This window comes from Ursus maritimus, unplaced genomic scaffold, assembly GCF_017311325.1.
Source record: "Ursus maritimus isolate PB19 unplaced genomic scaffold, ASM1731132v1 scaffold_14, whole genome shotgun sequence".
Lineage (NCBI taxonomy): Eukaryota > Metazoa > Chordata > Mammalia > Carnivora > Ursidae > Ursus > Ursus maritimus.
This window is the reverse complement of record NW_024423786.1, coordinates 2922179-2947843: the sequence shown is the minus strand read 5'-3', so window position 1 is coordinate 2947843 and position 25665 is coordinate 2922179. Positions and strand designations below refer to the sequence as shown.

The 25665-nt window shown below is 44.3% G+C and overlaps 1 protein-coding gene across 3 annotated transcripts; it reads right to left on the bottom strand.

The window, feature by feature from the left end:
- Positions 1 to 41: 41 nt before the first annotated feature.
- On the bottom strand, positions 42 to 23824 carry ISY1 (ISY1 splicing factor homolog). 3 transcript variants are annotated; one of them, XM_008697824.2, is made up of 11 exons: positions 23629 to 23811; positions 21529 to 21551; positions 20866 to 20917; positions 20029 to 20094; positions 18979 to 19021; positions 15528 to 15640; positions 10114 to 10231; positions 5983 to 6105; positions 4847 to 4968; positions 1190 to 1276; positions 546 to 797 (listed from the first exon to the last, which is right to left on the bottom strand). In XM_008697824.2, exons 1-11 carry the CDS (start codon positions 23629 to 23631, stop codon positions 690 to 692), a joined length of 858 nt encoding a protein of 285 aa, XP_008696046.1. In that variant the 5' UTR covers positions 23632 to 23811; the 3' UTR covers positions 546 to 689. The 3 variants fall into 3 exon arrangements, with proteins under 3 accessions (XP_040484317.1, XP_008696046.1, XP_008696047.1); XM_008697825.2 differs by lacking the exon at positions 5983 to 6105 and having other exon boundaries at positions 23629 to 23824; XM_040628383.1 differs by lacking the exons at positions 5983 to 6105; positions 10114 to 10231 and having other exon boundaries at positions 42 to 797; positions 23629 to 23814.
- Between the last annotated feature and the right edge of the window lie 1841 nt (positions 23825 to 25665).

The following is a 25665-nucleotide window of genomic DNA, read 5'->3' as shown; positions in this document are numbered from 1 at the left end:
CCGCAGGGCGGTTCCCAGGGAACAGGCTGCAGACATGGAAGTTGCCCTTTCATATAAAAATCTTTAATAAAAATAGCTCTCTTCAGAAGGAGTCATAAGACAGAAGTAACAAACTGAAATTCCTGCCACCTGGGCAGGAGGGAATGAGGCAGGCTGAGTCTACCACGGAGAACCGGGAGCAGTACCCGACCCAAAAGGAATGGCTCTGGCTGGCGGCTGACACGTGGGACTGCGGGCCCAGAGATGACAAACTTTCTCATTTTTCAAGAGGAGGTAGTAATATGTCTTTTTAGGAAAAACTGCATCTTTTTAATTGTAGTCATAAATTGACTCCCTCCCTCCCCAGCAAATGACAGTAGAAAGCCGAGTAAAACACAGACAGCCCATGAGCAGCCTGTTTTACACACGCTAGATAAAAACAAGTGGGTTCCTACCATAGCAAAACATCGTACAAAAGTGACAGCTGAAGGGGTCAGCACGAAGACAGCCTGCCAGAGAGGCACAGGCAGCCCCTCCCTTCGGATCAGGAGGGGGGTAGAAAAGGTAGGGGACGTAGCAGGAGGACTCGCAGCCCTAGCCGGCCTGTCTGCAATCCCAGGACAGCAGCGTCTGGTGGGCTCACCAAAGGCCAGCAGGGGATGATGGTCTCCAGGCAGATATCCAGACCCTGAGCAGGTCTCAGCTTAGCCCTAATAGCCCAGAAGTCTTCTGGCCTCTTCGCTCTGGGCCTGCAGGGTCTCACTAGCATACTTCTGGAGGAGTTCCATCTTCTTCCTCCGCACGAGTGCCTCCTCGATCTGCGGATGGCAAGGAGAAAGGGCTCATGCTTTACTCCTCAGCAAGGCCCCCCACGCCCTGCCGAAACCCAGCCAGGAGGGAGTTCCCGGCACAGAGGCCACTGAGGAGCCAACACCCAGACGCATCTCCCAGAGCCGCACTCTTCCCACTGGAAGCGTGGCAACAACTGTGTGTCGGTACCCCTAAAGCAGACGAGACACTGCCTCCTCGGGACTCCACACCCTATTGTGAGCATAGCCACAGCGGCCCCCCGTCGGAGTCAGAGCTGCCCTAAGGGACAGGAAGGACGAGGAAAACCCACTCCCCCGCTCTGTGCAGTCTCCTTTAGAGCCGAGGCCCCTGGCGCTGGGACAGCCCCACCGGCAAGGGCAGCTCCCAGCCCCTGTCCTACCTCTTGCTGGGACGGCACTGGGACGTGGGCAATGAACTTCTGCTGCCCGTCTTCACCTCCTTTCTCCTGGCTGCCTTCCTCGTCAGACTAGAAACAGAACCACCAGAAAGTCAGTGAGCAGGTGCCCGTTAAACACAGGTTGGTACCGCTACAAAAATGCACAACTATGCGGCTGCTTCAAAGGAAAAAACAAAAGGAATGAGGCAGCTCAGTTCTCAGAAAGACAAGAAGACACACCGTTAACTATTTAAAAAGCAACAAAGCACTGTGTAAATTATGCCACCTTTTGTCTGAGGAAAGAAAATAAGAATAGAAACTAGCAACAGCCGTGAGAACCAGGTGCACCTCTGCGCCTAGAGAACTAGAGAATCTTCCTTGATCTTTACGTACTTGTGGCTTTTGAACCTTGTACATGTTATCTATTTTGTTTAATTAAAATTTAAAAATGCACCACACATAGAAAAAAGATCAACTCAGAGTCTGCATGTGAGTCAAAAGAGATTACGCATCGCCTAAGGAAACACTGTGGCCTTACCCTGAGGAGAGAGGACCCCTGTGAGTGCCGCCTGCCCTGCCCCAGCTCTCTGCACACACGCCAGGAGGAGCTGGCGGAGACCCTTCGGTGGAAGGTCTCGGGTGCCGCTGGGAGGCGTGCAAACCGGGCCCAGCACTTTGGGAAATGGTTTAGCCGTATCTACTGACGCCCAGCACGTGCCCTCCCCATGACCTGATAATTCCACTCCTCCGTGTACACTCAACAGAAACGGCTGCCTATGAATGAGAAAGGCCACAGCAGCCTGACTGGGCAGAGCCCCACACTGGACGCTAAACAGATACCCACGACCATTAGACAGCAGAGAGTATGCATGATTCCACCAAGAGACGTCAAGTTCAGAAACAGGTAAGAGCTTAAGTTAGGGTTCTTAGAGGTCAGGAGAGTAACACCCAGCGGGGCAGGAGCAAGCTTCTAAGGTGCTGGTCATGGTCATGTTCCGTTTCCTCACCTGGTATTTGCTACGTGGGGTTGTTCGCCTCGTGAAAACGCACTGACCTGGCCACTTACCACCTGCGTCCTTCTCTCTATACGGAACACTACTCAGCAATAAAAAGTAACGAACTCTCGAATGCAACAACTCCGATGGATCTCAAGTGCACTGTGCTGAGTGTAGGGACCACCCCAAAGGTGACGTAAGGCACGATTTCATTTATGAAACATTCTCAAAATGACAGAACTACAGAGATAGAGAACAGATTGGAGTTTGCTAGGGGTGAGGGATGGGGGAAGGAGGAAGGTGGGACTGAAGGGAGCAGGGCATGGAGGGAACAGTCCTGTATCCTGACTGAAATGGTGGTTACAGGGGCGCCTCGGTGGCACAGTCAGTTAAGTGGCCGACTCTTGGTTTCAGCTGAAGTCATAACCTCAGGGTCATGAGATGGAGCCCCGCGTCGGGCTCTGTGTTGAGCACAGAGTCTGCTTCACACTCTCTCTCCCTCTCCCTCTGCCCCTCCCCACCACACACCCTCTCTCTCTAATAAAGAAATCTTTAAAAAAAAAAAAAAAAAAAAAGCAAAAGAAATGGTGGTTACACAAATCTACAGGTGATAAAGGACACCAAACTCCATATGCTCACTACACCAACTCTGTTTCCTAGTGTGGATACCATACTAGAACTCTGGAAGGTGTAACCATTGGGGGAAACTGGGTGAAGGATACACAGGACCCTCTGTACCTTTCCTGTAAATTATTTCAAAATTAAAAAAAAACAAAAAACACGTGGGGCACCTGGGTGTCTCAGTCAGTGAAACAGCCGCCTTCAGCTCAGGCCATCATCTCAGGGTCCTAGGATCGAGCCCCATATCGGGCTCCCTGCTCAGTGGGGAGTCTGCTTCTCCCTCTTCCTCTCCCTCTGCCTCATCCTCGCTCTCTCTCCCTCTCAAATAAATAAAAAAGTCTTCAAACAAACAAACAAAACCCACAACAACGTTTGGCTGTTTGCCTTTCCTCTCCGGATAAAGGCAAAGCCTGCTCCCCACGAAGCTGGGGCGCTTGCTTGTCCAGCCTTGCCCCTCTCCCGCCTCCTCTCCTCTCCCTACCAGCAGCCCACACTGTGCTTCAGCCACAGTGGCCTGTCCTCTGTCCCTCACACTCCCACGGCGTCTCTCAGTACACACTGCTCCTCTGCCTGGAACACTCTTTCTCTCACTGCCTCTCACTTGGTTAACTTCTCCCAATCCTCCAGGCCTCAGCTGAATGGTCAGCTCCCCAGGAAAGGCTTCACGGGCTCTCCCCACAGCATGTCACTATCTCAGAGCTGCTCTGACAGCCACTGTTTTCCACTGACTCTACCCACTGGATTGTCTCCCCACGGACTTCAAGGTACAAGCAGAGCTTGTGTACCCCTGTGCCCCTGGCATGGACCTGGCTCACAGGAGCCACTAATTAAGCAAACAGATGCTGAAAGAGCAAATGAAAATTTGCAGCTAAAGAAGACCTTCCCAGGTAGGGGCGCCTGGGTGGCTCAGTCGGTTAAGCATCCGACTCTCAATCTCAGCTCAGGTCTTCATCTCAGGATCTTGAGTTCAAGCCCCGTGCTGGGCTCCACTTAGGGCAAAAAAAAAAAGGAAGAGGGAGGGAGGGAGGGAGGGAGGGAGGGAAAAAAGACAAGACAAGACCTTCCTAGGGCATGCTGCCAGCTTATTTCAAATGCTTCACTGTCCCCACTACTCATCAGCCAGACCTGCACAGGAACCTCAGGTCGGCTATATCCTGCGTGATGCTGACCAAGTCACTAAACTTCTCTGAACCTCCTTCTTTGCCACTGATATCACAGCAAGGTCCTCACACAGGACCTGACCTACCGCCCATGCACAAGAACTCCCCTCCCCTTCTCAGTCCAGCAAATCCACTTCATTCTTTCTCAGCATGTCCAAGGAATGAGGCCTGCATGGCAGGCGCCCAGGAGAGACTGGAGTAGGAAGCTCTCTCTGCCTGAGAGGCAAGATCACAGCTCCACCCGCAGCCGTGACCTTCTCAATCAGTCCCTCCTCTGCTCTGGGCTGGTTTCTATCTCTACCATGAAGGTGTGGGGGTGTTAAGACTGCAGAAGAGCTGCTTGCACTGCCGTTTAAAAAGAAATGATGAGACCTACTGCTGACACCTTGATTTCAGACTTCCAGCCTCTAGAACTCTGGGTAAAATCCATTTCTGGAGCCACCCCATCTGCAGTACTTTATAAAGTAGAAGCAGCTAACGCAGTAGATCTATAACTGAACCTGAAATTGTGGTAATAACAAATAAGTGAACAGATAAGTAAAAAAACGATGGGGGGAGGGGCTATAACTCATATGGCCTCAAAGTGTTCAGAAGTCAGACAACCTCTATGAAGCAGGTAATTCTGGGTGTAAAGCACAGTTTACAAAGTGCTCTCACAGCCATTCCCTTCTGGAACCCTCCCTGGGATGCTGAGGGGTGATCCTCATATCCATCTTCCAGGTGAGGAAGAGAAGTTCTCAGCTGGAGACAGGGGCAGAGCTGGGCTTTGATCCGAACCCCTCACCAATGAGCTAAACCTTCCTACCTCTCCGCCGATTCTCCCAAGGCCCAGCCTTCGTGGCTCGGAGCAGTAGGCAGTGAGCACCAGCCCCCCCCCAAAGTACCTCCTCCTCGGTGACAGCATATATGTTGATCTCTTCCTCCTCTTCCTCCTCCTCCTCCTTTTCTCCTCTTGCCAGCCGGGCCTCTCTCTCTGCTTTCCACTTTTCAACCAATCCAGCCCTGACTGGAGACACAAGAGAGCAGCTGCTGCTTAGCGAGGCCTCTAAATCAGCTTTACAAGCCACACAGGGCGAGGCCCACATGTCCCCTCGGAAGAGGAGCGCCCTCCATTCTGCCCCGGCAGACAGGAGTGGGATATGAGAGGCAGTCTGGTCATACCACAGCTCCAGGTGGAAGTCACAACAAGGTGGCTTTCTAGGGGATGTCCCCAGCAACCTGAGTGGCTGCCTGACACGCCCACATGACAAAGGAGACACAGCAGTACCTGCTGCTGGAAAAGGGCTCAGACTCCTGACCTCCTTCACCCAGAACCCTAGCTCAACACACCACTGGGAGATCAGCACTAACTACTCCTCACAGGGCCGCCGTGAGGCTTCAGAACAGGGTCCGGGGCGTCTGGGTGGCTCAGTCGTTAAGCGCCTGCCTTCGGTTCAGGGCGTGATCCCAGAGTCCTGGGATCGAGCCCCACATCAGGCTCCTCCGCTGGGAGCCTGCTTCTTCCTCTCCCACTCCCCCTGCTATGTTCCCTCTCTCGCTGTCTCTCTCTGTCATATAAATAAATAAAATATTAAAAAAAAAAAAAAAAGAACAGGGTCCAAAAAATGCTTAGCACGGTGCTTGGCATGGAGGAAGCACTCAGAAAGAACCACCCATCTTGCTCTACGCTCATAATGTATTAGCTGTGTTTAAAGCAGATCGAAAAGCCACTTAAATGGGCACCATTTCCTGATTTCAAGAAAGGCCAGTGTGGGAAGAAATCCAGATGAATTCCAGCTGGACGGGGAACAGGTCCAATGTGCTCATGGGCTTCCCCAATCTGCTGCTTCGGGCCCAACACAGCCCCGGACTACATCATAGTTACGGACGGTTAGGTCATCAGCAGCCCATGTCTTCTGAAGAGTATCCGCATTAAAATAAACTCGCTTCTGGCATCAAGCACTATTTAAAAACCCATTTTCAAAGGACAGAACAGAAACCAGATGCCATCTATAATGAAATGAATTGCTCATAGACCTACATTTCTTTTCATAGTCCTGTTCCAAAGGCACGATGACACCATCATCTTCATCGAGGTAACCGTAGTATTCAAAATCAATCGCTTTCATGAGCTCGGCACGTGTCTTTCTTGGAGGAGGAAGAGCTAAAGAAACAGCACCGACTTAGCTACATGTCCCACCAGTCACACCCCAGCCTGCATCCTGTACGGTGTTATGCAGCCAGGGAGCACGCTCGAGAAAACACCATTACATAGGCACTTCCTATTCTAGCCACAGAATTAGAGAAGTGGTACAACCCTTTCTTCAATCAGTTTTGAACCCTTTAACCCAATTAGTCTATTTAGAAGGAATGTATCCTAATTTAAAAAACCGTAACAAAAGCAGGCAAAGCTGTATGGACAGAGATGTGCATTGTTTACAGAGTCATGAAAACTCGGAATAACTCGGGCTGTAAACTACAGGGTGTACCCTACGACCCCTCTATAGCTATTTCACAAGGTGTTTCGGTAACGCAGGAAATGTCATGAGATTTAATTAAAAAAAAAAAATGGAAAAACGTTAAGTATATAGATAAGACAAAACAAACTATAAACAAACCGAAAAGATAAATGAGAAAGTCTTAAAGAAAATATTTTCAGACTAAGGGTTACTACTCAGAATATTTAAGTAATTCTTGAAAATCAAAAGGGAGGGGAGCCTGCCTGGCTCAGTCGGTGGAGCGTTCAACTCTTGATCTCAGGGTCATGAGTTCGAGCCCCATGTTGGGTGTAGAGATTACTTAAAAATAAAAAATCTTAGAGGCACCTGAGTGGCTCAGTCGCTGAAGTGTCTGCCTTTGGCTCAGGTCATGATCTCAGGGTCCTGGGATCGAGACCCACATTGGGCTCCCTGCTCTACAGGGCTTCTCCCTCTCCCTTTGCCACTCCCCCTACTTGTGCTCACTCTCTCTCTCTCTAATAAATAAAATCTTTAAAAAAAACCTTTTTTTAATTAAAAAATAAAAAATCTTAAAAAAAATCAAAAGGGAAATGACAACCCAACAGATACAGTGAAAGAGTGAAAGCATATGCAGAGGAAAAAACATACGAAGAAAAAATTCATATGTAAAAAATTTCAATTAGTAATTGAATTCAGTTATCAATTTCATTAGTAATCAGGAAAATAAAAAGTAAAAATAATATATTTTCAACCATCAGATCCACAAAAATTTTATATTTATGGAAAACTAGAAATAGCTAAAGGTCTACCAATGGATGAATGGTTACATAAAGTATGGCTAATTCATATCATACGCTTTATTTTTTTTTTTTTTTAAGATTTTATTTATTTATTTGACAGAGATAGAGACAACCAGCGAGAGAGGGAACACAAGCAGAGGGAATGGGAGAGGAAGAAGCAGGCTCCCAGTGGAGGAGCCTGATGTGGGGCTCGATCCCGGAACGCCGGGATCACGCCCTGAGCCGAAGGCAGACACTTAAAGACTGAGCCACCCAGGCGCCACTAATATCATACGCTTTAATCCTTCACATCCACTTACAGAGTTCTAAGCAGAACGCTGGGCGGATATCAACGCAGAGCACAACACAACAGGTATGGGCGAGCCACTGGGTCTTCACAGGCCTCCACCCATCACCCTCACGCGGCTGACAGCAAATCTGTTTGCCCCGGCACCACTTTTGGTCCCTGTCCTGTGACAATGCCAGCTGCACCCAGGACCAGATACAGGGCTAAAACCTGCCAGAACACTGCATCCCTCCCCATCCCAGGGACTGGTTTACGGATGGGACAATGAACCAGTCAAAGCCAACCTGATTCAATTCTAGGAGTTTTGCTTGAACTGCTCTTCTGAGAGAGGACAAAATGTAAACTGATGATGGACCACTTGCCACCACAAGCAGAGAGCTAGATAGAGAACAAGCTCACAGGCCGGAAGTCAAAACTACAACATGGAGGAAATGTGACGGGCAATCAGCCATTCCTGAAGACAAACTACCCGTGGGCTTTTCAGTTATGTGAGACAGTAAATTCACTTTTCTGCCTAAACAGAACCGGGGCTGAGTCATCTGTCACTTATCCTGATGAAATTTAGCTGATGAAATGAGCATGTAAGTGCATAAAAAAGGCCTGGAAGGGAACGTACCAAACAAATTATGATGATTACCAGTTATCCAGGGGCACAGGGCTGGGGAGACCCGGGGGACAGCGCTACTTGAATTATACTCATTAAGACTGACTTAAGCACGTTCAGGGCGCCTGGGTGGCTCAGTCAGTTAACCGTCTGCCTTCGGGGTCCTGGGATGGAGTCCCCCATTGGGCTCCCTGCTCACTGGGGAGCCTGCTTCTCCCTCTGCCTGCCGCTCCTCTTACTTGTGCGTTCTCTCTCTCAAATAAATAAATGAACAATCTTTAGAGAAAAAAAAAAGACCTAAGCACTTTCTTATTAAAAAAAAATCTACAACTGATTTTTTAGAAAAATGCAAATTTAAAAAAGTAATATGTACAGCTTAACCTCAATATAGGGGCCCCCCTCCGCATATGTATTTTTATACATATGTATTTTTTCTTCTTATGTTATCAGCTTTGATTTTTGGCATTTTGGAAGGCCAAGGTTTGGCTGAAGCTCCCCAGGGCCATGGAGGGTGAAGGCAGGCCAGGTGAGGGGACCAATCTGTTGGGTTGTCATCTACCTTTAAAAACTGGAAGGAAATATGCCCCAACATGTCAACAATTGTCATCTACAAGATGTGAAAATATGGACAGTTTTTTTTTCTGATTTTCTGTATTTTATAACTTCTCTGTAAAAAAATTATATTACTTTCATAATGAACAGCATGATATTTAAACTTTGAATTATTTATTTTTTTAAAGATTTTTTTCTTAAGATTTTATTTTTAAGTGATCTCTACACCCAACATGGGGCTCAAACTCACAACCCTGAGATCAAGAGTCGCACACTCCACCAACAGAGCCAGCCAAGCACCCCCTGAATTATTGTTATTATTTTTAAAGATCTTTTTTAGAGGGGGAGGGGCAGAGGAAAAGGGGGAGAGAGAATCCCAAGCAGACTCTCCACTAAATGCAGAGCCTGAGGCAGGGCTCAGTCTCATGACCTTGAGATCATGACCTGAGCCGAAATCAAGAGTCGGATGCTTAACCAACTGAACCACCCAGGTGCACCTCCCCCTGAATTATTTTTAAGTGTCGTTAATAACACATGCAAAACATTTGGGCATAATTAATTTAAAAATAAGCAGAGCTTAATATAGGTAGAATCAGGGGCGCCTGGGTGGTACAGCGGTTAAGCATCTGCCTTTGGCTCAGGGTGTGATCCCGGTGTTATGGGATCGAGCCCCACATCAGGCTCCTCCGCTATGAGCCTGCTTCTTCCTCTCCCACTCCCCCTGCTTGTGTTCTCTCTCTCGCTATTTGTAGAATCATACTTTTAAACAAACAGAAAAACTGCCTGGAAGGAAACAGAGCAGAATGTCAACAGCAGTGAGAATACTGGTGTTATTCTTCTCTACTATTCATACTTTTTTCTATAAAGTGCTTAGACTACTTTCCTAAAGGGCAAAATTAAAATGCACAAACACTCCAGGCCAGTGGTTTCCAAGTGCATTTGGAAGGCCGAGGTTTGGCTGAAGCTCCCCAGGGCCACGGAAGGAGAAGGCAGGCCAGGTGAGGGGACCAGCAGTGTGAATCCACACACAGCCATTCCACTTTTCTCCATTTATACCTACTGGGGTTCGGTACTTGTTCGAGTACAAGATTGTACTTGTTCTTCAGGTAGATTTGTTCAACTAGTAAGTAACTGAAACACGACCCCATTTCAATGAACATCAGAGCCTGCCCTGGTAATCTGAGGAAACTTCAAACAGGGAGACATCTGGGCTGAGAAACTGGCACGTGCAAAGGGTGAGAATTTGGTACCAGTCACTTCTGGATCCCTCTCCCAGCCCTGGCACACACAACTGTGTGCCCTGGGCCTATGACTTCAGCTCCTAGTACTTACAGTTTCTCATTTCAAATCTGGGAACAGTAATTCTGACACGACTGCCATGTAGCTGGAAGAGCACCTAGCCTACAGACACGTTGTGATAATCACCAGCAATGAGAGGCTAAAACCTGCACAAACATTAGCAGGTACTTACGTTCTTTTTCAAAAAGCTCTCTGACACCAGGCAAATCTTTAGCAGCTCCAAAGTATTTGTAACCTCGATTTCCTGGGACTTCTTTCCCTTCATGATCCAGCATTTTAGGGCCAACTTTCTTATTGGGAAGGAAAAAAACAGAAAATGGATCTGATCCTTTAACCCACTATTTCCATGTTTGCAAATATACTTTAAGATAATAACACTGAATGTGGGAAAATATTGATATACAGAGAAAAATACTTAGGTACATTTTTTTCAGCCTAAATTAGTTAGGCTAAATACCGAACAGTATGAGGATGATTTAAGTAAATTATAGCATAATCAAAGATGGAATATATTCTATACCTTAAAAATGATGATTCTTATGAAACTTTTGGATTGCCTTAGGAAGACACGTATGATACGACCTAAGTGACAAAAGCTTAAAGAAACAACTGCAAACAACTTCAACGACAAGCAGTAAAAGACAAATTAAATACACCTCGAAGATGGAATTCTATCCAACAAAAATGATGATGTCAACAACCACGTGTAGTAGGTGACCCCGGACTAGGTCCTGTCCTAGAAGGGGGAACGCTAAAAAGGAGATTATTGGGAAAATCAGTGAAACAGCTGAGTAGGATGGATAAAATGACTGTATCAAAGTTAAATGTCCTACACTCGATAATTCTACCACGGTTATGTAACATTCTTACTCTTAGAAAATACACAGAGAGAGAGGAAAAATGAAAATACACACAGAGATGTTAAGTATTAAAGGGTAAGGGAGCATGATGTACTTAAGCTTCAAATGGTTCAGAAAAAATAAATCTCAAGGTACACACAGAAAACGACAAAGTAAATACAGCAAAGTATCAAAAACTGGTAAATCTGTATGAACGGTATATAAGAATTCTCTACTAATTTTCCAATTTTCTCAAGAATGCTATTTAAAATAGTGATTATTGACATGAAAATATGCTCTTGATACACTAAGTGAACGAAGCACATAGAATAAAAAACAGTCTCTGTAAAAATGAACACATATATGGATAGAGAAAAAAGCTAGAAAGAGAAATAGAAAATGTCAATAGCAGTTATTTCTGTGGGCTAGAAAAATATATAACATATTCTATATCATGCATAGAACACAGGTTTTGAATATTTTATAATTTTTATATTTTTTTATATTTCTCTCTCTCTTTTTTTTTTAAGATTTTATTTATTTATTTGACAGAGAGACAGCCAGCGAGAGAGGGAACACAAGCAGGGGGAGTGGGAGAGGGAGAAGCAGGCTCATAGCGGAGGAGCCCGATGTGGGGCTCGATCCCAGAACGCCAGGATCACGCCCTGAGCCAAAGGCAGATGCTTAACCGCTGTGCCACCCAGGTGCCCCTCTCTCTTTTTTTTTTTTTTTTTGCACAGACATATGTAGTATCTACATAACCAATGTTACCATTTTGGAAAGAAGCACAAATGCTACGACCAAAGTTGCAGACAGTAAGTGTGATCTCAATCATGGCATTCACAGAAAAACAATGGAAGGAATTATTCAAGCAGCTGCATCCAGGAAATGGCATTCTGACTAAATGCTCTTCTGCTTCTTTATACTTTTCTGACCTTAGTGATAATGTACTACTTTCTCTTTTCTTTTCTATTGTAAAATATACATAACAAAATTTACCGTATTCACCATTTTTAGTGGACAGTTCAGTGACATTAAATACATTCATAATTATCATGTAACCTCACCACCATTCATCTCCAGAACTCTTCTCATCTTGTGAAACGAAGACTCTAAATGTATTACTTTTACACACAGAAAATGGGAATAAAATTGTTAAGCATTGACAGACTCTAGAAAGAGGGGCACCTGGCTGGCTCAGTTGGTACAGCATGCAACTCTTGACCTCAGGTTGTAAGTTCAAGCCCCACGTTGGGTATAGAGATTACTCAAAAATAAAATCTTAAAAAACTGTAGAAAGAAATACACTAAAACATTAATGTTGAATTGCACCAAAAACTATAAAATACCTAGGAATCAATTTAATCAAGGAGGTGAAAGACCTATACTCTGAAACTATAAAACACTGATAAAAGGAAGTGCAGATGACAAATGAGAAGACATTCCACACTCATGTACGAGAAGAATTAATATTGTTAAAATGTCCATATTACCCAACACAATATACAGATTTAATGCAATCCCTATCAAAATACCAGCAGCATTTTTCAAAACACCAGCACAAATAATACCAACACCTGTACAGAACCACAAAAACCCTGAAGAGTCAAAGGAATCCTGAGAAAGAAAAATGAAGCTCAACTCCAGGTTTCAAGATATACTACAAAACTATAATAATCAAAACAGTATGGCAGTGGCACAAAAACCGATACACAGACCAATGGAACACAACAGAGAGCCCAGAAATAAACCCAGGATTATATGGGCAATTGCTGAACGACAAAGGAAGCAAGAACATCCAATGGAAAAAAGACAGTCTTTTCAAGAAATGGTGTTGGGAAAACTGGACAGTCACATGCAGAAGAATGAAACTGGACCACTTTCTTACACCATACACAAGAATAAACTCAAAACGGGTGAAGGACTTAAGTGTGAGACCTGAAACCATAAAAGTCCTAGAAGAGAGCACAGGCAGTAATGTCTCTGACATCAGCCATACCAACATTTTTCTTGATATGTCTCCTGAAGCAAGGGAAATAAAAGCAAAAATAAACTATTGGGCCTACATCAAAATAGAAAGCTTGTGCACAGCAAAGGAAACACTCAACAAAACTAAAAGACAACCTACTGAATGGGAGATTATTTGTCAACGATATATCCAATAAGAGGTTAATATCCACAATATATAGGAATTGGGGCGCCTAGGTGACTCAGATGGTTAAGCATCTGCCTTCGGCTCAGGTCATGATCCCAGGGTCCTGGGATCGAGCCCCACATCAGGCTCCTCCGCTATGAGCCTGCTTCTTCCTCTCCTACTCCCCTTGCTTGTGTTCCTTCTCTTGCTGGCTGTCTCCCTCTCTGTCAAATAAGTAAATAAAATCTTTAAAAAAAAAAAAATGAGCAAAAGGGGCGCCTGGGTGGCTCAGTCGTTAAGCGTCTACCTTTGGCTCAGGTCATGATCCCAGGGTCCTGGGATCGAGCCCCACATCGGGCTCCCTGCTCAGTGGGAAGCCTCCTTCTCCCTCTCCCACTCCCCCTGTTGTGTTCCTTCTCTCGCTGTGTGTCTCTGTCAAATTAAAAAAAAAAAAAAGGCAAAAGACATGAACATTTTTCCAAAGAAGACACGAAGATGGCCAACAGACACACTGAAAAGATACTCAACATCACTCATCATCAGGGAAATGTAAATCAAAACCACAATGTGTGGTCTCACCTCACACCTGTCAGAATGGCTAATATCAAAAACACAAGAAACAACAAGTGTTGGCAAAGATGTGGAGAAAAATGAAGCCACTTGCACTGCTGGTGGGAATGCAAACTGGTACAGCCACTGTGGAAAACAGTATGGAGGTTCCTTAAAAAATTAAAAATAGAACTACCCTATGATCCAGTTATCGCACTACTGGGTATTTACTCAAAGAAAACGAAAACACTGATTTGAAAAGATATACGCACTTCTATGTTTATTATAGCATTATTCATCGTAGCTAAGATATGGAAGCAACCCAGTGTCCACTGACTGATGAACTGATAGAGGAGACATGCCACACACACACACACACACACACACACACACACACACTGGAATATTACGCAGCCATAAAAATGAATGAAATGTCGCCATTTGTAACAACATAGATGGATCTTTACGGTATCATGCTAAGTAAAATAAGTCAGCCAGAGGGGGAAAAAAAAATACCACATGACCTTCCCCAAATGTGGAATTTAAGAAACAAATGAACAAAGAAAAAAAAAGACAAACAAAAAACCAGACTCTTAAATACAGAGAACACACTCACTGATGGTTACCAGAGAGGAGGTGGGAGGGAGAATGGGTGAAACAGGTGATGGGGATTAAGAGCACACTTACCATGATGAGCACTGAGTCATGTACAGAATTGTGGAGTCACTGTATTATACACCTGAAACTAATTATACTGGAATTTTTTTAAAGAAATATAGTCAATAATGTTGTAATAACTGTGTAATAACTGTGACAGACGGTCAACAATGCTCACTGCATAACGTACAGAACTGTTGAGTCACTATGTAGTAGAGCTGAAATAAATGTGATACGTAATATGTAATATTGTGGGTCAAATATATTTCAATATAGTTCAATATATTTCAACTGAAAATTTTAAGAAAATGAATGCTGACTTTGGGTGGTGGCAGTTAAGAATATCTTACATATTAATTTTTTTTCTGCTTCTGAGGTCACTTTTCCAGGAGGGTTAACAAACTTCTGCATTACTTTAAAGCTGTCTGATAGGACACATAAAATCCCCATCACCCAACTGCTCAAGAGAGTAAGTGAGAAAGGTCCTCACGCAGTACAGAGAAAAAAAACAGGGCTCAAGAAACATGAATGCCTCTCCTTCGTTTTACACCAGGTACTAAAGTGATAATTATGTGTCAAACTTTCATAAAAGTGAAAATACCAGCAGGTTAGAAAAACTTCACACACTTCCTACATAACATATTACAGCTCACTGATGAGGTCAAATGACCTGAGGTAGATCTCTTCACAAATAAATGGGGTGGGCTCTGGGGTAATATTTTTTAAAGTCGAGACTCATGAGTGAGTCATGAAATCAATTAAGTGTGGGTCACAATCATCAATTTTTTAACATCAAAATGTAACAACAGAAAATATCAACATGCATCACCATGTATTTTTTCAGTACATTTCTGTGTGTACTGGGTTGTGATAGACAGTTTGCATGCGTGTGTTTTACAATGAGGCCCCCTCAGGTAAAGAACCCAACAATGGCTGCCCTGACCCCCAAGGAACTCAGGGATGATGCAAAAGGACGATGGTCGTTTTTCTTTTGTTTTTTTTAAAGATTTTTATTCTTTTAACTAATCTCTACACCCAACATGGGGCTCAAACTCACAACCCCAAGAGCAAGAGTCGCATGCTCCACTGACTGAGCCAGCCAGGCACCCCAAGACCATGGTCATTTTAAACAAGAGGCCCAGACAGATTAAGCGGCTTACTCAAGACCATCTGAGCAGTAAACTCAGGTGCCCTGTCTGCTCTGAGGGCTGTGCTGCGGGGTCTTTCAGAATTATGCTACCCATGTTTCCTGTCCACATGCAACGGGCACTTTCCAAACCTTTATTCCTCAAGTGCCTACTCTGTGGCAGGCCTGGGCTGGGAGCAACAAGGGATGCGGAGCTACTCTGCTGCCAGAAAAGCTCACTAGCTTACCCCCAAGATCCTCTGAGACCGCTGCTTACTTACTCCATAATCAGGACCGCCCAGCTCCTTTATCCGGACTTCCCAGTGTCCTTTCTCTCTTAGCAGTTTGTTAATTTCATCATTCAGGTCACGAATTCGGAATTCACCTAAACCAGCTAAAAAAACAAACACATTAATATCATTTCTTCAAAATAACACTCAATGTTATACCCTCAAAAATGAATGTCAACACTTACAAAGGTACCCAGCACAAAAATACTCATTTAAATATATAAAAAAAACCATCAACACCCAAATAAAGGAAAAGCAAGGATTAGGGTTCCCACCAGCACGGGGGGGGGGGGGGTGTCCTTGGAAAAACAACTTCCTCCTCATTAGCAACTGAAGAAATATAAACTGAAGCAATCCTGCAGTTCCACTTAGCCAACTATTAAAATATCTTAGTGGTGGGGGCACGTAGCATCCAATGCCAACAATGTGCAGTGAGGCTGCCATAAGCACCAGGGCCTGGGAGCATTGGTTTCACCCTTTCAGGAAAGCAATGTGTTGTCATATGGGGACATCTTTTGGCAAAGACTATACCCTGAGAATTAAGCCTAAGGGACTTATTTGAAGGAATATGCACAAGGGACTTTGCTAAGGTGTTGTCCATGGCGGCCAAGAGCTGGGAGCAGCTGGGGCAGCCCACCAGAGGAAGGAAATAGCTAATGAACCCCGATATGTTGAAATGAAATATCATACGGCTATTGCAAGGGAGTATCCCTCCCCTTCTCCACTGAATGGCTTTTGTACCATTGTCAAAAGTCAACTGGCCACATGTGCGGCCCTATTTCTGCCCTTCTTACTCTGTTCCAATCGTCTGTCTTTCACCAATACCACATTATCTGGAATACAGCAGCTTTATATTAAATCTTCAAATCAGGTATGAATACTCCAATCTTGTTCTTTTTCAAAACTGTTTTGGCTATTCTAGTTCCTTTGCCTTTCTATTTAAAATGTAGAAAAAAATCTGGTAACCTATACAAAAAAAAAAAAAAAAAAATCCTGTTGGGATTTTGAGTATTTGAAGAGACAGAACAGACATCATTACTATGCTGAGTCTCCCCATCCATGAATGCTGTGTATCTCTCCATGTACTGGGGTCATCTCTGATGTCCTTTATCAGTGTTTTGTAGTTTTAAGCACACAGGTTGCAGGGCCACCTGGGTGGCTCAGTTGGTTTTAGCCTCTGCCTTCAGTTAGGTCCTGATCCCAGGGGACTGAGCCTCACATCGGGCTCCCTGCTCAGCATGGGAGCCTGTTTCTCCCTCTCCCATTCCCCCAGCTCGAGTGTTCTCTCTCGCTCACTCTCATTAATAAAATCTTTAAAAAAAAGAAAAAAAAAGGGCCCCTGGGTGGCTCAGTTGGTTTAGCTTCTGCCTAAGGCTCAGGTCATGATCCTGGGGTCCTGGGATTGAGCCCCAAATCGGGCTCCCTCGTCAGTGGGGAGCCTGCTTCTCCCTCTCCTTCCAACTTGTGCTCTCTCTCGCCATCTCTGTCTCCCTCTCTCAAAAAAATAAAATCTTTAAAAGAAAAAGCACACGGATTGCACATATGTTTGGTTAGATCTATACCTAAGTATCTCTTGTGTTTTGGTGCTTTTGTAAATAGCACTTTTAAAAATGTTCTAATACCAATTTTTCAGTGCTACTTTATAAAAATAGAATTGATTTTTGTGTATTGACCTTCTATTCTGTGACCTTGCTAGACTCACTTATTCATTTTAGAAATCGTTCTATAGGGGCGCCTGGGTGGCGTAGCCGTTAAGTGTCTGCCTTCGGCTCAGGGCGTGATTCCAGCATTCTGGGATCGAGCCCCACATCAGGCTTCTCCGCTGGGAGCCTGCTTCTTCCTCTCCCACTCCCCCTGCTAGTGTTCCCTCTCTCGCTGGCTGTCTCTGTCAAATAAATAAATAAAATCTTTAAAAAAAAGAAAGAAAGAAAAGAAATCATTCTATAGATTTCTTGGGATCTTCTACATGGAAAATTACGTGATCTGAGAACACAGAATTATAGTTCTTCCCTTCCAATCTGTGTGCCTTTTATTTCCTTTTCTTGCTTTACTGCACTGTAACGAGGAATTCCAGTATGACCTTGAATAGAAGTGGTGATAATAGATATCTGCCTTGTTCCTGCCCCCAGGAGGAAAGCATGCAGTCTTTCACCATTAATTATGATGCTGGCTAGGTTTTTTGGTAGAAGTGTATCAGGGTAAAAAAAAAAAAATTCCGGGGCGCCTGGGTGGCACAGCGGTTAAGCGTCTGCCTTCGGCTCAGGGCGTGATCCCGGCGTTCCGGGATCGAGCCCCACATCAGGCTCTTCCGCTATGAGCCTGCTTCTTCCTCTCCCACTCCCCCTGCCTGTGTTCCCTCTCTCACTGGCTGTCTCTCTCTGTCGAATAAATAAATAAAAAATCTTTAAAAAAAATAAAAAATTAAAAATTAAAAAAAAAAATTCCCTCTTATTCCCAGTTAGTGGAGTTTTTAGCATGAGTGAGTGTTAAATTTTGCCAAATACTTTTTCTGTACCTACTGAGATGATCATGTGGCTTCTCTACTTTAGAATGGGGATAAGTAAATTGTATTAATTTTTGAATGCTGATTCAGCCACACATTCCCAGGATAACTCCCACTTGGTTGTGATTTATTATCCTTTTTATAAATTGCTGGATTTGGTTTGCTAATATTCTGTTGAAGATTTTTATGTCTATATGCATGAGGAATATCGGTTGGCAGTTTTCTTCTATCCATGTAATGTCTTTTTTTGCCTTTAGTATCATGGTAATGCTAATACTAAAATCTGTAAATGAGGGAAGTGTTCCTTCCCCTTCAATTTTCTGGAAGAAACTATGTTGAACTGGTATTATTACTTCCTTAAATGTTTGGTAGAACTGACCACGGAAGCCATCTGGGCCTGGAATTTTCTTTGCTGAAAGGTTTTAACGATGAATTCAATTTCTTTAATAGGTATAGGGGTGCCTGGGTGACTCAGTCGGTACAGCACGCAACTCTTCATCTTGGGGTCATGAGCTCAAGCCTCACACTGGGCACAGAGTTTACTTAAAAAGAAAAAAAATTTTTTTTATTTTTTAATAGATAGAGAGCTGCTACTCAGGTTTCAATTTCCCTTTGAGCTGTGTTTCTAAACAGTGGCACTAACATTTTGGGTCAAAAATTCTTCATAGGAAGCACTGGAGGATGCTTAGCAGCACCCCTGGCTTTATCCACTAGATGCCAGTAGCACCCCAAGCTGTAAAAATCAAAATGTCTCCAGAGACTGACAAATGTCCCCTGGAGTGTTTTATAAATGTCAAATTAATACTATTGTTCAGTTCTTCTATGTCCTTACTGATTTTCTATCTGCTCGTTCTACTGATTATTGAGAGACAAGTGTTGAAATCCCCAAGTCTAATTGTGGATTTGAGAATCAACATTTTAAAAGATAGGTTAGCTTACCATTCTGAATTTGAGCCACTTTTTTAGAGATCTCTCCAATGATCTGTGAAAAAAAATAAAAGGTAATCAATTCTCATGACTTGAGTATGTCTGAAAGCACAGAAAAAATATAACTCAAAATTAGTAATTAAAAATACTTAGAATTCTGGTAATGAATCATTTAGATAATAAACAATCAGAACGCAAATCAAAACCACAATGAAATATCACCTTACACCTGTCAGAATGGCTAGAATCAAAAAGACAAGAAACAACAAGTGGCGGCGAGGATGTGGAGAAAAGAGAACCCTCACGCACTGTTATGGGAACACAGACTGGTGTGGCCACCATGGAAAACAGTATAGAGGTTCCTAAAAAAATTAAAAATAGAACTACTACATGATCCAATATTTCCACTAGTGAGTAGCTACCCAAAGAAAATGAAAACACTAATTTGAAAAAATATACGTTAACTGCAGTATTATGTACGATCCCTAATACCTAAGGAAGCAGCCCAACTGTCCGGGGACAGATGAACGGATAACGAAGATGTGGTGTACATATACAATGGAATATTACATGGCATAAAAAGAATGAGATCTTGCCATTTGCAACAACATGGACGGACACAGAGCGTGCTATGCTAAGTGAAATAAGTCAGACAGAAAAAGACAAATACCACATGATTTCACGTATACGTAGAATCTAAAAAACAAAACAAATGAATAAACAAACAAAAACGTAGAAACAGACCCATAAATACAGAGAACCAATTCATGACTGCCAGAGGGCAGAGGGTGGGAGATGAGCAAAATGGGTGACGGGGAGTGGGAGGTACAGGCTTCCAGTAACAGAATGAAAAGTCACGGGGGAAAAAGGTAGGGCATAAGGAATATAGTCAATGGTATTGTAATAGGGTTTATGGTAACAGATAGGAGCTGTGCTTGTGGTGTCCCCACGCTGTACACTTGAACTAATGTAACATTCTGTGTCAACTAGACGTCAATTCAAAAAGAAAAAAATCAGAGACTTGTTACTTCTACTATATGACCAGATTCACCCAGAACATACTTGTCGTCTCCACTTCTCAGCTTTGGGCAGCTCAGTACATTCTGAGGCAAGAAAGGGTCTCCGTTCCTAAGAAGAAGCAAAACACACATGTTGCCACTGTCCTAGTTCCAAGCTTTACGAGCATCCGCAACTGGTTCAGCCCTGAAGACTAACTGTCTAATGGTCTAAACAGATTTGAAGCTTCAGTTCCAGATGATCTTCACCAAGCCTTACACTTCGCTCTGCAGTCTCTACTTAGGAAACAAGCATACATGCAAAAACATACGTAGGCTGCACTGTATCTAGTACAGTGAACCACTGGAAACAACTTAAAATTCCAGTAACAGAGAGCTGGCTAATAAGCTAGGTTATATCCATTTCATGGCATATCCATATCACCTTAAGAAACAATGGCTACCCGTGTTTAGAACAAACATACATGCGTGTGTATACACATGTATGTGTGTGTGAGCACGTATGTGTATAATTTTTTTAAAAAACAAAACAAAAATATTGGAAGAATGGTACATGTTATCCCTGGCCTGGCTGAGCCTCCATGAATTGAGATCATTTGCTGGTTGCAGCTTAGAGCTGCTCTCCACAGCACTTCCTATTATTCAACATTAGAGCTGGGATAATATGGGGAGCCAATTATCATAACCGGCGGCGGAAGGACAAGCAGCTAGATGGTCACACTGCCCCAGCTACAGAGAGGTACACCTAGAATTCAAGTGGACAGATTCATAAGAATGTCAGGAAGTACAAACAAGAAACAGGAAGTCTAGTCTGCTCAGGAGTTTCACCACATTTGTTCTTGATACTTCACAATTCACGAGGAAGATTTACACCAAAACCAACCTTCACTTTTCCCTCTTCCAGTTGAGCTTGGCGAAATCTTGCTAAGGCCGTCCTACCAGGAAGAGAGAAGACTCCGTTAGATACTGCTCACAGATTTGTCACCCAGGTTCCTAGATGGGTAGATCTATTCATGACCATCATGTAAGGTGGTCATTAACATGACTCATATATATATATTTTTATATATTTTTTCATAATTATTATTCATTTAAAAAAAGAGAGCACACACAAGCATGTGTGAGAGATTAAGACACCACAGAGAAGTTATGGGTTTCCATGTTCCAACAGTGGGACTTAAAAAAGCCATTGGTGTTCCTGAACATCCAAGTATCTATTTTACTTACGCTGCACGTAAAGACTGTGGGAAACCCTACTCATCAGACCACTGTGGTGAGCAACACATCCAGATGTTAACCGACTAAAACCATGGAGTGCCCAGTTGTCACTCTCACAGCCCCTGCACCATCTCCAAGTGAACTAATGTTTATCCAGTATAAGTTCTGGGATCTGTCAGAAAACACTAATGGGGATAACAAACAGCAAATATGTGAATACTATTTTAATACATGTAGAGAAAGAAACATACCAAAAAGACCAAACACAAAAAGAGGTCAGTGGGAATAATTAAATCACATAAAATTTACAGACAAAATTGATACTTACATGGCCTTTTCTGCATTCCGGGCCTAAGACAGAAGGGAAGAAAAATGCCATGTTTAAAATACCCTTTTTTCCATGTAGTTTTTAGAGAAAAGTATCACAAGGACAGTCACAAGCATAACGTTTGACCTAGAACATGCACACTGTAAAAAAAAAAAAAAAAAAAAAAAAAAGATGTCCAAATCCTGTGACTTTACTTACGCTGCTCCCTCCACCTAAACTCTTTACTTCTCCACTGTCCCCACACCCTTGGATCTGGCTAACTCCTATCCAACCTTCAAAATGTATCACCTGTGTCATCGCCATCCTAGAAAGTTCTTCTCTGGCCCCCTCCTCCCAACTGGGCTGCTACATTTTGTCTAGATTTGTAACGACCGTGGTCCTCTCCACCCAGCATCCCAATTGTCTGTTTACTGCCAACAGAATTTCGGGAAGAAAAGACAGGTTTTTCCAAACTGAATTTTATGTAAGTGTTGTCACACTAGTGTCAAGACAATTGTCCCTGAAACACGGTGTCAAGCACAGAACATGTTTTTTGGGTTGTAGTATAAATAGAAAAAGTACTTGCTAAGTCAGGGACTTATTTTACTCTCAGCTCTTCCACTTACCATCCCTGAAAAGTAGTCTCTCAGTTTCCCTGTCTTTACAAAAGGGATAATACCTCTTATCTCATAGAGATGTCATGATGACTTAACAAGAAAACTACATGAAAACATTAGGTATGCAGTTTACAGATACTCGGCAAAAGTGAGCTCAATTTAAGTCTCCTTTCTGGCCCTCCCTTTCAATGAACACAGAAAAAACTTGGCGAAAGTTTGGTGGATACATGAACACATTAACTACTAAGGAATAAAAGAGAGCAGCTTTCCCAGGGGAGGCCATCATCTTGAAGGCTGTGGCACTGTCCTACCTATTTCATTAAATCCTACGGATTCTGAATATTTCATTTAATGTTTCTCAGTGCTTATTCCATGCTTAAAACACCATGGTAGGTGGTAGCAATTTAGCCATGGGTCTTCTTTTTGAGGGGACTTTTTGGAACTCCCCCCCAAACAATGAATCAGTGTGATAAGGGAATGCACCCTGGGTAATGTAAGCCCACAAATAGGAATGCGTGATGGTGAAAGTGTTATAAAATAACAAAAAACTCCCGTACCCAGAAATATCCAGGCCCAAGGATCCTCTCTCCTGCTAGGGAATGGAAAGACGGATTCCCTATGCTTGTCAGAGTTCAGAAACGAAGAGCTTCGAGGCTGAGCAGGGCAGTATAGAGCAGTAATTTGGGTCATATTCTCCCACAGAAAGGGCTGCTTCTAGCCCACTGGTTTCTCTCCTTCTTTGGATCTTGGGCTCGGTAATCTACAAGAGCTTGCAATACATCTACGACCTTATTCCTGCGTCGTGTGCTCCTTATGGGGCCTTAACTTAATGAAAATATTATGGTTACCAAAATATATGAGCAACTTCTCTGTACCAGCGCTATGTGCATTCTCATATTTCCATGTCGTGAGCGCTACTTGAACGAATGGAGAAGCCAACAAACCACTCCAGACCACGGAGATCACACCCTCATGCAATAACATTATGCCATCCACTCAATCGTTACTGAACACCTACAACGTGCCAGACACCGTATTAGCCATTAAAGCAATGGTGACAAGACCCTGCCCTCGTGAAGTTTGTATCTCGTGGGGGAGACCGAGAACACATAAATCAAAAAACCCAGAAACATATTGTCACAACCGCTGTTCATCTCCCGTATGGGTCTTGGGAACATACAAGTGGGCCCACGCCAGGCACCGCGACTTGGAGCGGGTCCTTGCGCCTCTCCGTGCCTTCCTGTTCCCCAGAGATAACTTAAAGCGCTTGGTCGGCATGAAAACACTGCCGGAGAAGGTAACTCCGCTCCCGAGGTTCCCGTTTCCTCCCCCAACTTCTGACAGCTGAAGCAAGGAGGAAGAGAACCCGAGTTACAGGTAGCCCAGGCGCCTGAAGCCTGCAGTGATGCCGGCTGCGCTCCTCCACCACGAGCGCCCCGAATGCGGCCGGGAGCCTTCACAGCCCTCCCGCTCGCCCCCTCCAACACGCACCCATCCAACTCACCATGGCTGAGTGAGGGCGCCGCCCTGGGGGCGCGCGGCCCCAGCCCCTGGAGCTTCACTGCCTCAGACGAGGCCGACCCTGGCGGGAACTAAAACACTCCACCAGACCGCACCACCGATTTTTCTGCCGGAAAGACAAATGGAAAGGACCGGAAGTGGGGGCCGGAAGTAAAAATGAGACTTGAAAAAGGGGAGGAGGAAACGCAAGCGTGCTCCAGTAAGGCTGGCCTTCCCAAGGCGGATGGACGTTGCACCAATACGCGCGTACGAAGAATGGGGGCGTTGGCAAACTTGCGCTTGCGTAGTGAGACTGACATGTTTGGCCTCAGCCCCTGGTTTTGCTCTCGCGATAACAAGTGCGAATTTTCTCGTGTTAGCTATTGGTACTGCGGAAGTGGGTGACGTCGGCTGCAGTTAAGTGTTAACTATTTGGGGGTCATGGTTGATCCTGTCGGTCGCATCCCTCAGTCCCCCTTTTGGAAGTCGCTCGTCCTCATGCCTCTGAACGAATGAAGTCCTCCCAGCGGACTGGGGCAGCTGAACCCAGCCCGCGTAAAATAGGCTAGGCAGCTCCGGAAGTGGAAGGCGCAGACTCCAGCTAGCGGGCGCTGAAACGCCCCCTTGGGCAGATCAGAGCGAGCGCTCTCCAGGAGTTTCAGCTGGCCGGGCTTCGCAAATTCCTTCGCGTTTCCTTGTCATCTACGTGGGGCCTTATTTTTTCCGAGCTCTTCTGGAATCGCGGGGCTCATTAGAGCTGGACCAGTGCTGGAAGTCACCCTCTTTTAAAACAAGAAATGTTACATCGGAAACCGGGAATGTACTGTATGGTGACTAACATAATATAATAAAAAATCATTAAAAAAAAAACAAAACAAACAAAAAAACAAAACAAAAAAAAATAAATAAAACAAGAAATGTAAAGCCCAGGGAAGAAAAAGCTACTTACTCGGAGGAAGAGGAGGTTGGTCAGAGAGGTGGTATGTGTATCACTACCCAGAGAGATGTGGTCAATCTGTGTGATGAGCATACTGCTGGGATCATAACGTCCTTAGACAAGGACCCAGGAACATGGGAGAGGCCACTTGATACGTGGGTATAGTTCTGGTGGCTACTCCCTTACGGCGTCCAGAGCTGTGGTGTGGAATTCAGATGAAGGACTGTAGCAAATTAAGCCAGTAACAGCAGCTCTCCCTTTTCAAGCATGGTGCTTGAGCCGTGGTGTCTTCCTCTACCAGAAGACCTAACCAGTGGTGGGTACTTCAGCCCCAGCCCGGAGGCACAAGCCAATGGGGGAACGCAGCTGACGTGGTTCAGGATCAGACAGGACAGACAAGTACTTAGAAGAATAAACACCAGGATCTCATGCCTGAACCATGATAAAGACAAGTTGTCTCCTTAAAAGTTTTAGGTGGGCATATGGCCACCCAGCTAGACTCCATCTTCCCACGTTTCTGGCAGCTAGTTGTGGGTTTGTGATTATATGGTAGCCAGTGGGGATTGAATGGAAGGAATGTGTGCCACTTAGGCAGTGCAATGAAAAGTATGGGCATGCCTTTCCCCTTGCCCGCTGAGAGGTGACTATGGCAACAGCCACCTTGAACTCAGAAATGGAAGAATTGTGAGGATGCCAGAGTCACCTCCCAGCTCTGGAACATCTAGTTCTGTAAAATGAGAGAGAAATAAACATAGTCTTGTTTAAGCTGCTGCAGTTGGGGGTCTTTTATTACCTTTATTAACCTTTACCATAAATAACACATGACCAAACTTGTTGGTCCCAAACAAGCAAGGTCATTCCTCACTCAAAGGAGTTTTTCTGAGACAGAAGTTTCTCAAACTTCTGTATCTTTATCCATTAAATTCCTGACTGTAGGATGCAGAGGTCATATAAAACAGGATTCACAAGGCATTACCTATATTCATTGTCCTTCCAGCATTCGTTCTCCCTGCCCACTTACCTGAATTCCATTTGGCCCACTGCTGTCCTGTTATATAGACCGATAAACTCTCTATAGTGTTGAAAGCAGTAAGAGTCAGAGTT